Source organism: Diadema setosum, chromosome 11 (genome assembly GCF_964275005.1).
Source record: "Diadema setosum chromosome 11, eeDiaSeto1, whole genome shotgun sequence".
NCBI classification, from domain to species: Eukaryota; Metazoa; Echinodermata; class Echinoidea; order Diadematoida; family Diadematidae; genus Diadema; species Diadema setosum.
Genome location: NC_092695.1, coordinates 26,158,992 through 26,171,763, shown reverse-complemented (window position 1 = coordinate 26,171,763; position 12,772 = coordinate 26,158,992). Strand labels below are relative to the sequence as shown.

The 12,772-nt window shown below is 39.3% G+C and overlaps 1 protein-coding gene across 1 annotated transcript in view; it reads left to right on the top strand.

Moving 5' to 3' along the window:
* Positions 1 to 1,014: 1,014 nt before the first annotated feature.
* LOC140235132 (phosphopentomutase-like) overlaps positions 1,015 to 12,772 on the top strand; it is a 32,736-nt gene continuing 20,978 nt past the window's right edge. Inside the window, exons 1-5 of the mRNA XM_072315171.1 lie at positions 1,015 to 1,315; positions 7,288 to 7,387; positions 8,042 to 8,109; positions 8,971 to 9,059; positions 10,308 to 10,392. Of these exons, the coding sequence (XP_072171272.1) occupies positions 1,244 to 1,315; positions 7,288 to 7,387; positions 8,042 to 8,109; positions 8,971 to 9,059; positions 10,308 to 10,392 (414 nt within the window). The 5' untranslated portion in view covers positions 1,015 to 1,243. The remainder of the gene's footprint in view (positions 1,316 to 7,287; positions 7,388 to 8,041; positions 8,110 to 8,970; positions 9,060 to 10,307; positions 10,393 to 12,772) is intronic.

Sequence of the window (12,772 nt, the reverse complement as noted above, 5' to 3'; positions counted from 1 at the left end):
GGAATATTGATTTGTTGTGTCTTAGTATATAATCGTGTGTTACCCACCGAACTAAATAATTCGGTGGTGTTACCGACGTGGCTGCAAAAACAACAACAACAACACTGTGGTCTACTGATATTCGGCCTGCGGCTCCATGGATCTGTGACCTCTAAATTGGCGTCTGCTGGCAGTGTTTGAAAGGGGCCGCTGTGGACACAGGGTCCTTAGCATGGCTTACCTGTCAGTTCTCTCGGGGGACTTTTCAGTGGCCGTAAACGACAGGTGTCCGCTACAGAGGGGTGGTCGCTAAGGCAGGTTGAAGAGGTTGGTTTTGCGTCTATTTATCGGTGTCAGTGTACAGATTTTTCTCTGAACTGTGGCTTTTGCTCATTGCATAACAGTACGCACGCACGTACACGTTGTAATTGCGCTCTTTCCTCCCGAGATACATTTTGATCCTTGCACTTGTCGTCATCAGGATGCTGGACACGTGGTATGATCTCCCTGTATTCCACCATATTCTTCTTGACACGGGCCGCCTAGCGCCTATTCGTGATCGTACTAACGTTTCGTAGCAAGTACACTAGCTGCCGCCGCCGCCACCGCCGCTTCTCCGGGAACGGTAACTTTGGACTCCGCAATAACGCCGCCGTCCACAGTAATAGCGAGTACAGCATAATATAGTACTCTTGTACTAAAACTGTGAGTGCTAGCGCTTGTGCGTGTGTTCTCGGCTTCAACTCACAGCAGAACACGTGGTGTAAATAATTTAATCCGAACCATCGTCCATTTCGACGAAGGTGACACGGACCATCTAGGCTCTCTCTAACGTTACTATCTAGGGTTGATTGGCTTGTCTGATAACAGGCTGCACTACGGACGATTGAGCGGTAGTCACCGTTGAGTGAGGAGCTCGGTGGTGAGCGTCAGATCACAAGACAAGGCCAAGGGAAAGCCGCCGCTGTATCACATTTCCCATGCAATGTAATATCAACACTCACGAGTATTATCATTGCGGCATATCATATGCGGGGATGTTTCAGTTTTCATTCCAACACGTCGCGACGTAGCATATGGACACTGCCATAAACACTGGAGTGGAGCATTACATTTCGAGCACTGACGTGGGCGAAGCTTGACCTGAAGCTCCGGGGATCGAGGACGTGTGGTGTCTCCTTGGTCGTGAACCCTGAAAGTCTTTATTAACCCCCCAAAGCGAGTAGGAGCCGACAGCTGGGCATTGGTAGCCTACAGCAGGGAGATGGGTGAAAACGTCGACACCGGTGACCCTGAACTCGACAAGACCATCAAGCAATGGCTAGAGTGGGATAGGGTAGGTTTAATACGAGAAAAGAGTACAACAATTTAGATCTAACACAATCTATGTTTTAGATTCTGCCCACCTGAACTCCACTCCTCTAAACTACAGTACAGTAGGTTTACACAGCCCTGTCGCTGTACGTACACAAATGTCGCGACATTCTTCACGCGACGTCTGGTGAGTGGTGGGGCTACCACTCACTCTGTACCAGTGAACTGCCCATTACATCGTTAGAAATCTAGAACGTTAGGTCCTTTAATAGTAAACTTAGTAAATATTTTTTCATGTGTTATCCTCAGAGTTGATTATTTCATGTGGTTTTTTAGTTTAGGTCTAGAAAGATTTCTACATGTAAAGACAAGTGTTTGAGGTCTACCACCAGAGCAGACTAGGTTCTATGTCACATCATTATTCATATCTTTTGACTTTGCCGGCAAACTTCGGTTTTTAGTAACTTGAATTATACACAGCCCAGTCACTGTAACTTGTTATAACTTACAGCGAATGGGCTGTGTTTAGTTAGGTTTTGAGGGGGCTGAATTATTTTAGGCTTCTAACTTCAGCACAACCATATGTAATATAGAATCGTCTAGGCCCTAGTGATAGATTCTGTCTCTGCTAAAATTTGAAAAAAAAAAAAAAGTGATATGTATCAAAGTAGATCTAGTATGATTAAATTTAGGTCTCGTAGGTGGCTTTTTTTAAAGGTTTTGATAGGGTTAGAGTTTTGGGTTTAATAGGATACTAGGTTTTAATAGGGGCCTGGGCTGTGCTGAAGTTAGAAGCCTGAAATAATTTAGCCCCCTAAAACCCAGGGTAGCCGACTTTGCCTTGGCTATGAATGATGCCAAGAAGAGAGAAATATCATTGACATGAATCCATGGCATCATCAGGACATCACAGTCGTCTGTTACTAGATTCTAGTGCTAGTAGGTACCGATGGTACTGTGGTCTGGATCTGACATTAGAAAAATTGTAATATACTAATTTACATCTGGGGCCCGTTGCATAAAAGTTACAATTATGGTAACTTTGCCATCCAATGATAACTACCATGGCAACAATACTCAACAGCCAATCAAAATCAAGAATTCCATGAAAGTTACTATTGGATGGCAAAGTTACCATAATAGTAACTTTTATGCAATGGGCCTCTGATCTCCGATCTAGATCCATTTGATATTCTGTGTGATTCGCAGACTTTACAAATACAATCAATGTAATACACAGCCCTGTCGTGTACACAAGTATCGCTTTGCATGACGTCTGGTCGGGCTACAATTGTACCTACACCTAGTAATTTTTAATAATAATTATAATGCTCAGCACCTGAACCAAGGTTCGACCTCCTGTGCCAAGGACAAGGTTGGACCCTGCGCAAAAGCACATACATAGCACACTCTGTAGGTTTCTACATAAAGCAGGCGGTTGAATTTGGATGGTGTTGTGGTCGACTTGTGTATATGGGCAGTTTGCGTGCTTGGCGTGGACTAAAATGCAGGATTTGGCCGCAGAGTGAGGTGTACCGGTACCCATACTTTTGTTTAGGTCTATAACACTACAATGTAAATAAAACAAGACCAACTGTATAGTACAATGTATCTGTAATGGATATCTGTTCCCCCCCCCCCCTCCCAAGATGGGCATTACCATTATAAGCCAGGCGCAAGATGTACAGTGTACCCACAACCTTACCCTCTTTGTGGAAGTGAACACATAATTTTGACATTTTAAAAGGTCTAGGCAACTGAGCTAGTTAACAGTGTATCTCCTCTGGGGCCTCTTGTGTGTATTCCATATTGTCGTTAGACGTGTGCAACTTACATGTATATGTTGTACATCCACTCGTACATGTGACTGTGTCTGCAGTTAGTCAGTTTGTGTGAATGCCCCTGAGTAATTAAGCTGCTGGCAGTGTGTTTCTTGTCCCACACTCTATGACAAGACTGCCAAAGCATCGGACCATGCATGACATTTCAAGCATGTGAGGATGATGTGCCATCCAGACATGAATACTCGTCAGACACAGCCTCTGAGTCTGAGTCTTAGTGTGCCATCCTGAATGTGTATCACAGTTTTTACGGCTGCATGGATGAGACAATGTTGCAATGTGACCTGAAATGACCTTTCTGCACTGTACCAACCCAGCAGAATGTCCCAGGGGGCTTGTCCCATATATTTGCAGACAGACATATCAAATTAAGGCCTACAGTGCATACTGTGCATTGTCAATACAGGTTGCTTACCCTGGTACTGTAGATCTACAAACTACAAATTGTGCAATGTACATGTACACGTACTGTACAGTTGAACCTCTATTATCCGGCCTCCCTTTATCCGGATCTCTCTATTATACGGACGCAATCTCGCCATGATTTTTTTTTTTTTTTTTATTATAATTACGGCAGGAAAGGGGGATTCCCAACTCCATGAGAACTCTTACACAAACACACATGAATTACATATACTTGATACATTTCTTAATAATTATTTAGGTAAATCATCCCAAGAATTTTTAAAAGAAAATTATTTCATTCTTGCAAACACAAACCTCTATTTTGGGGTCTGTTACTGAGTGTAACAATGAAAAGGTTGCAGTATACACATTACTACATGTGGTACTACAATGGGCTACATCAGTACATGTGTATGTATGTATAAAGCATTGAGTCTCCCATATCCAGCCAAATCCCTTATCCGGATGAGCCCCGGTCCCGACTTGTCCGGATACGAGAGGTTCAACTGTAGTACTTCTGACTACAATGTAGTATCTACTGTAAGTGTGATTGTAACAAACTGACAATAAAGCAGGAAATGGGTTTATGATTTTCTCTATGAAGCTTCATGTGTAACAACTTTCTGGTTCTATAGGGAAGACACGACACAGTATACTTCCAAGTGTGAATTTTCAATACTGTCAGTTTTTACTGTTCGACTAAATTTTGCATTTGTTTCAGCACTTTTTACAAAATAATGTTTGCAGCATAGCCAGTTTCCTCTTTCAGTTTAATACAGCTTATTTATTATCATTTACAGTACAACAATTTTGATATTTAAAAACTGAAGCATTATGATATTAAAGAAATCATCTTCAATACATTGATATCTTTTTTCAGTGATCTTGATGTTTTACAAAGCTGGATGTACTAATGACAGTGGTGGGTCCAGGAGGGGGTGAAAAATGGAAGGGGTGCATGCACCCCCTTTAATTTTGCAAAGATGCTACATTATGTGAAATAGATACAGTGTGTACATGTCCTCACCAATTATTAGCCTTGTCAAAATAGCCCTGTTGATTACCGGTACATGTTGGCATGATCATCAGCCGACAATGCACTTCTGTGTAATGTTATGCTTCATGAATTTTCAAAATGCAGCTGGGCTCCTTTATTTATGGCATTGTGAACAATTGCTCCAAACTTGAAAGACAGTGAATACCAACCCAGCGAGCATGTGCTGATTTTGCTACGACTCGCATTTCCCATAAACACATGCCCGAGTATATTCGGGACTAGTCTGTAACGGGTTAAAAGGAAGAACAATTTACAGACACTAAATAGGCCTGAAACAGCAAAACCTGTGGATACCCAAAGACATGTACAGGTGTAACAGAACAAAATATAATGTAAAACTAGAACATAATATAAAACTATATTCATGTTGGATGCCTTATAGAAAGCATTGTACACCTGTAAACAGCGTGTGTGTGCACTTTAGAAACTTAGCCAATTCATTTTTATAATACGTACAGTAGATTCTTTCTTTGCAGTTCTCAGAAAGCCCTTGGGAGTTGTCGTGAGTCTGCATTCATGAGCAATCATGTACGTACAGTGCGTGTATGGCATTGTATACAGGTACCGACAGAATATGCTAGTATTTGGAGAGGAGACCGTATAGAACTCTCAGTCCACACATCATACTGCACACCTTACAAAGCGTACTTCTGCAAGTTGGTGTTCATTGTATGCCTTAAAGTCAAGATTTCACTGAGTTCTGAACAAAATGTCAGTCCTCCATACAACATTAAAAACGATTTAATAAGTTGTTATATTGCTTTTTATCATGAGTCAGGTGAACAGCCTTGTACATCATAAAAAAAGGAGCATGTTTATTTAGTTGATCAATCTTTGATTATCCTTTTGCCACCAATTTTTTCATTTACCGGTATTTATTTTTATTTTTTTCAGGCTGTAAAAGATTAATGATACCAGGCTGTAAAAGATTAATGATACTATCACACAGTGTACATAAAGGTACACTGTACTTTTTCATTCAGGGGCTAAAATGTCATCATTTCAGAAAAGTTTGAGGAATTAAATGCAAGTGATTAGAACTTTGCGCTCATAACATTGCAAGTATCTTGTCTAGTGCATCCCTAACAATAACATACAATTTTGTACAAGCTGTATGGATTCATTGTTAAAGGAAGATTAAAAGGAAATTGCAGTCGGCCTGCAATGAGCAGCTAGATCTCATCTCAGCTGTGACCTACATACATTGTACATGTATTACTATAATGTATAACAGTGTACATTTGAAGAGTTTGTTCGCAAAAACCAATAAGTCCATTTTTTAAGATTTTGAAGTACGGTCTCTGTCATAAAGTACAAAATAATACTTTTTGAATGATATATTGGTCACTACGTATAAAGCTATATTTTTGAAGTTATGGTCAAAAGAAGCAAAAATTTTCTTATTATTCTCTTTTTTTTTCTTGACCTTTAATCGCAAATATCTCCATTTGGCAAATATGGACTTATCGATTTTGCAAACAAACTCTTCATTTGTACATAGCCTTTTTGAGCAAAATGCCAAGTTTTCCCAAAATGACCATGGGTTTCAATAGCAAGCCACTCAAGATTATCTTTTAGATCTTGGCATTTGAAGACCTTTGTAAACTTTAAGAGCTCTTCACCCACAAAGCATATACATAGCTCTGTGTCTTTGTGTGTTGCAAAAGACAATCTGACTATTTCAATATTACTGTAAACCAGAAACATGCGCGGCATGAGATTTCCACAAATTGCCACTGGCATACAATGCGTGTGTGGACAAAAACTTTCACATACATTTTACTTCGGCAAATCTTGGCTCTTTGCAAAAATTGCAAAAGTTGCATGCACATGAAAATTTCTGGATTTGCAGTACACATGATGACATCATACAGTGTACTATGTAAATTCCTTACTCTACGTACAAATTGTACATGTCATACAGTACATCCATTGTTGAAGACACAAGGCTACCTCATTTGACACTCTCAGTAGTCCAAAATGATGCAAGAACAGAGACCTGCAATGTGATTGGCTCATTGCATCAGATTATCCCTTATGATAGAAGCCATCACCCTTGATACTGTACAGTGTACGTAGTTGATGTCATCATTGCTGCTACAAACTATTGTATACAGCTGTATATTTTTTCATAGATTATGATACAAAGTAGTGTCCAATTTGGGCATACTACTTTCAGATACATGTCCTGTACCATGGCATTTAAACAGTAATTTGATTTAATGAATTGTTAGCAGTCTGATCGACTTTGCAATGTGCGGTGCTTTGTGCTCTGCTGACATACTGTTATTGGAGCTGTGAAGTAGCACTAGTAATGGTGTTTTATAACACTAATTCCATACAGTACTGAAAGGTGCTCATACCGGTACTAGCTCCACTTACAATAATTATAAAGTGTGCGGTTTATACAGGTGTATGTTTACAAAGACAATGAACAATCACAGAGATATCTACGTGTATGTGAACTGCTATTGCCTGACTGAAATTCACTTCTCACAGAAATACTTGGTTGCAACATGCTACAATACTCACTATTTAGTCATCTGCCCCAGGGTTCCTGCTGACTTTTAAGGTGAAGAGGAAAATCATGTCCACATGTAATATATTGCAACTTATTCACATTGAAAGCAAGCCCAGCTAATGCTCTTTTTGTCACAAATTAAACCTCAATGAACTGTTTTTGTCATGCAGAATATGGCTACCAGGCAAGAAGTGATTGATCTGCTAAATGACCACAATGTTGATGAGCTGCGGAAGAGGTTTGGGACCAGGATCCAGTTTGGAACAGCGGGTAATGATGTTATCTCCTCTTGATGTTGCTTTGGTGTTAAGGTTGTTTATTGTCCATGTGATAGTGTGAACAAAAATGTTTCCATACTATTATAATATAATTGCTAGAAGACACTGCATGGAGACTTGCAAATTGCTGTATATTCAGGTCAGGGGAAGTTGCATTCCAATGTTAGTCAAATCACTCAATCATGATAGTGATGTAGAAGTCATTGACATATACAGCGTAGGCAGAATCTTGTTTGGGAAGATTTTATGTCCTTTAATGAAATTGTTGAGTGACATGATTGTAAAAAGTTTTACAGCTTTGACTTTTGAAAGCAAATTAACATTATTAAGATCTGTTTATCTTAGAGCATACAGTTTCCATAAGTTTTAGCATGTGTCCTTCACTTACAAAAGAAAATATATATATATATATATATATATATATATATATATATATATATATTTGTGTTTCTCTCACTAGAATGTGATACACTGTAAGTACAATCACTCTACAGCAAATACAACTTATCAGGTAATCTCAGATTTTCTTTGCTTTCCCTCTTGTAGTTTGTATCCAGTTTCATTCACTGCCATGATCATGTAAATTATCTTTGCTGATAATTCAAACATTCTAGATACCTGAGTCTTTCATTTCACACCTGTCCAGGTCTACGGGCAGCGATGGAGGCAGGCACTGCCAGGATTAATGATCTAATAATCATTCAAACAGCTCAGGTGAGGCCCAAGTGTATGTCACCAGTTTAATAGACCTTCACAATTGGCCAATTGCGCAAGATACTTTGTACATGAGGTGCGGTCAGACTAGCAAAAGATTGAGAAGTTCAAAATCGCAAAGTTTCAGTTTTTAGCAGTCACACTGGCAAGGGATCGAGAAGTTTAAAATTGCAAACTTTCAGTTTTTAGCAGTCACACTGGCAAAAGATCGAGAAGTTTGGTGGGGGGTAGGGAAATATCACTAGCTGGAGTGGGGAGTTTCGTGAGAAGTTCGCGGTCACACTGGCAAATTTTTGAGTTCTTAAAGATCGCGATCTAAAACGTCTTGATGTTTTGCCAGTGTGACCGCGGCTATTGTACCTCTGATGGCTAGGCTTGAGACTTGTACAGATAGTCCGTCAATCTTTTTGAAAATGAATCATCTATTCAAGGCATGTATGGATCAAAATGAAACTGTCAATTGCTTGACACGTTACTATAGTATATAAAGCCCCAAGCTAGAAAAAATGTCTTGGAATTAATTGAGAATGTAACTCCATTGTAGGAAAGGAAGGTTTAGAATACATATGTGTTATTGTACAGGTAATTAAAATTGTTATCTTCAACATATCACCACATTGTAATTATTATCATTGATATTATCATTGATATTATTATTATTGTTATCATTATTATTATTATTATTATTATCATTATTATTGTTGTCATTATTATTATTATTATCATCATCATCATCATCATCATTACTATCATTGCTTACATGTACTTTGTATATTATTACTGGATTTACTAATACTATTCCTACCACTAGTAGAATCATTTCCATCAATCATTATGACAAGTATTCTTTCTTCCCAATAGGGGCTTCTCAGGTACCTGGAATCCAGCAACCCAGAGTGCAAATCTCGAGGGATTGTCATTGGCTATGATGCCAGGCACTGCAGTCAAAGGTAATCCATAACCATCACCATCATGAGTTTAATGTTACATGTAACACAATCATCCCGTGGGCATTATAATACTGTGTGAGGGAAAATGAGTGCTTGTAATGCCAGTGCACACACATTTCTGTACCATCTGCACCTGTTCACGTTCTGATGCACCAGGTCTCTTCATAATTTAGTCATCTAGAATGAATCACATCAATATTTGCTGGTTGCAAATCTCTCCCTTTTTACGTTCAGTTCAGTCTACTCTTGGGTTTATACTGTATTTAGTCGCTCATTTTGATCAGTGCCTGCTGCACTCTACCGTATTGCTGTTCCTTGAGTGGGTTTAATTTTTGTACAAGGCCAGATAAAACTGTCAGAAATAAATGTATTTATTAAAATGAAATTGATATTGTTGATACTGTCTTAACCCATTGAGGACGGATTGATTTTGCTACAACAAGCATTTCCCATAGACACTTGCCCGAGTATATTCGGGACTCGTCCTCAATGGGTTAAAGTGTCTATCAATAGCAATGCCAACTATGTAGTATCAGTTTGACCCCTTGATGTTTTGCACCTTCTGATAACACTGCATTTGTACAGTAAAAGAGTTGGTGTGATATGTGGCTGCAGGTCATATTCTTGTGTGTTAGATATGACAGGAGAGATTTTCACTTTGTCTATTTTTGGTTTTGACTCAACTGGTATCAGTCTTGTCAAGCTGTCAGGCGGCTACACGAAAATAAGCATCTGACATTACTACCGGACCATGAAAAGGACTGTTCTGATAATTACAACATTCCTTTTTGTGGTTCAGTAGTAAAGCCACGTATTTATTCATTAAATTTTATATAGCAATCTCACTCTATTGTAAATATCAAGATTATATGGTGTGGTTATTAATATAATCATTACTATCTAATAATAGTAGTATAGTAGTACATGTAGTAGTACTAGTAATAGTGGTAGTAATAGTAGTAGTAGTAGTAGTAGTAGTAGTAGTAGATGGCCTGGTTATAATGGTTGTAGGAGAAAAAGTAGTTTTTTTATTAAAATATTATTATTGTCATTATTGCCATCACCATTACCACTGTCTTTGTATTACTACTGTCAATATATCTATACAAGTAACACTACTATTGTTTTCATCATCAGTGATGTCATCTGTTTCAACCATTAACTACCTCGGTTTGTGTGTGGATAATCCGTGATTGAATTTGATTTGTTTTATTTTCTTTTGTTTTGTTTTGTTTTGTTTTTTGTCAGATATGCCCACCTGACAGCAGCCATCATGTTGCATGCTGGGATACCAGTCTACTTGTATTCAGACATTGTTCCAACACCATTTGTGGTAAGCTTACAGAGGTATTCTCTTTGTTAGGGCAAGATGTGTTCATGTGTTCATTAAGGCCGTGTCACACCAGCCTTGCGTGTGACTTGCTAAGAAAAATTTTGACTACCTGGAGGTCCCCGTAGATGATCCGCACATGACAGTACCTAGCATGTATCTCAAAAGTAGTCGCCCGGAGGTGCGCACGCATATTATTTTACCCGCAACCGTGTTTAGGCCCTGTCACACCTTTCCGGGCAAGCTACTCGGGCTTGTTACGTGTAGAGATTTTCTAGCATACCGGACATTCCTGAGGGCGGAAAAGGATTTATGCGAGTCAGCGTATGTGTCTTACTTGCTGGACACGTTATACTTGCGAGTATACTGTGTGACCTTTGTATCAGTCGCGTGGGGGCTGACAACTCAGTGAAGGAATTCCTCTAATGGAATGGCTGAAATCTCACAGAATTTCATTATCTTGGCTGCATACGGGACTGCGAAGTACCTGCGTGGGAATTGCGCGGGAAGTACTGCCGCTAAGGGTCTCCTACTGGCGTTCTGCGTGGACCTCTACGGGCATTCCCGCGACTCACCCGGAAAAAAAAGTTTTGGTCATGCTCAAAACTTGGCTGCGGTTAAATCGGACTTGCGTGAGCACCTCCGGGCAACTACGCGCTAGATACTGTCAGGTGCGGACCAACTGCAGAGAGCTCCGGGGAGTAAATTTGTTTCCCCGCAAGTCAAGCCGCAGAAGTTCCCCCGTTCGGTATGACAAGGCATGAATGAAAATTGCAAACATTCTTGTTCGCCCGCTGAAAATCTTCTACGTGCTGGAAACTACCTCCTCGCCACAAGCCCGTGTATCTTGCCCGGAATGGTGTGACACGGCCTTTACATAGCAGCAATTGTGTCCTGTAGGCGAGGCACTTTGTCCTCGTTGCGTAGTCCTATGGAGGGAACTTCAAGCTGCTGTTCCTGAAGCTGGTTGCTTACAAGCATTCACTGTTTCCTTACTGACACATGTAAAACAAATAATTCTGGTAGAATCAAATTCAACTAGACCCGGAATTTGTCAAGACTGACAAATTAGGTGATCCGTTTTTTTTTTAATCAATGATTAGAGTCCTGATCACAATAGGCATGACCATAAGGTTTCATCCTTGTTTAGAGACATTGGCCGTGTGATATTTGGATTCTCATTTAGAAAAGGGAGTGAGACCTGCCATCTTTGGTACCGAATTCCGTATACACTAACGGAAATACAGAATGAAGTATATTTGACCTTTGACCTCACTTTGCACACCCAAAATGGCGTCTAAGCAAAAAGTGATTATTTTATGAAATGATTCTTGTAACATGGTCTTTGCGTGTGCAAAATATGGGAAAGATAGGACATGTATTCACCAAGATACTGGATGAAACATTTATGACCTTTGACCCTAATTTACATACCCAAGATGGTGTCCGATCAAGTAGTTGTTATTTTATGAAATAATGTACGTGACATGTACTAAACATGTGCAAAATATGGGATTGATAGCCATTGTTGTTGTTCATCTATTGCACAGAAAGTAGAAAGAAAGAAAAATAAAGAAAAAATTATGTTATTTTATAGAAATTTGAAGGAGAAGCATAAAAAAATCAGAAAAAGATAAAGTAAGGAAAGGGAGATTAAGATTAACTAAAGAAAAAGAAGAAAAAAGTGTTTAAAAAAATTTAAAAAATATTGGCAGGGGTGAGCCTCGAACCAGGGACCATAGGATTACGAGTCGGATGCGCTACGCAATGACCTATTTCATTCTCCATAGGCCCTGTGTATTAAGCAAAATGACGCTGCATCGAAGCCTCGTGCCATTTTCAACCAAGTTTTTTGACGTGATGCCGACATCGTATGAAAAAATGGAGGGCACACTTACGATAGCCCAAAGTCTCAGCTACAACATACTAAAATCTGGGAGAAATTCACCGAAGCATAAGTGAGCTAGTGCTCGAAAAAGAGAGTCATGTCAATTTTCACTGCCAGAAAAACTGCTCTCCCATAGAGATAACACGTAAACTGGTCAAATTTGACAATATTACTTTCAATCCATTTTTACGAGGTGATGCCGTCATCCAATCAAAATGTTGTAATTATATTAATGAAAGATCATATAATAAGCTACAACATACTGAAATCTGGGTGTAAATTGGCAAAGGATAAGTGAGATACGCTTGAGTGAACTTGAAATTTGATGACGTCATTTTGAAAATTTACTTTTTTTACTTTATTAAGATATTTGATATCTTTTAATCATTTTTCCAACATCGCCAACCCATGAAATAACATATTCAACTCATCAGCTTTCAGAATATGTAAAGAAAATGGGGGGTCACCGTCCATCCTGACGAGTAAAACCGGATT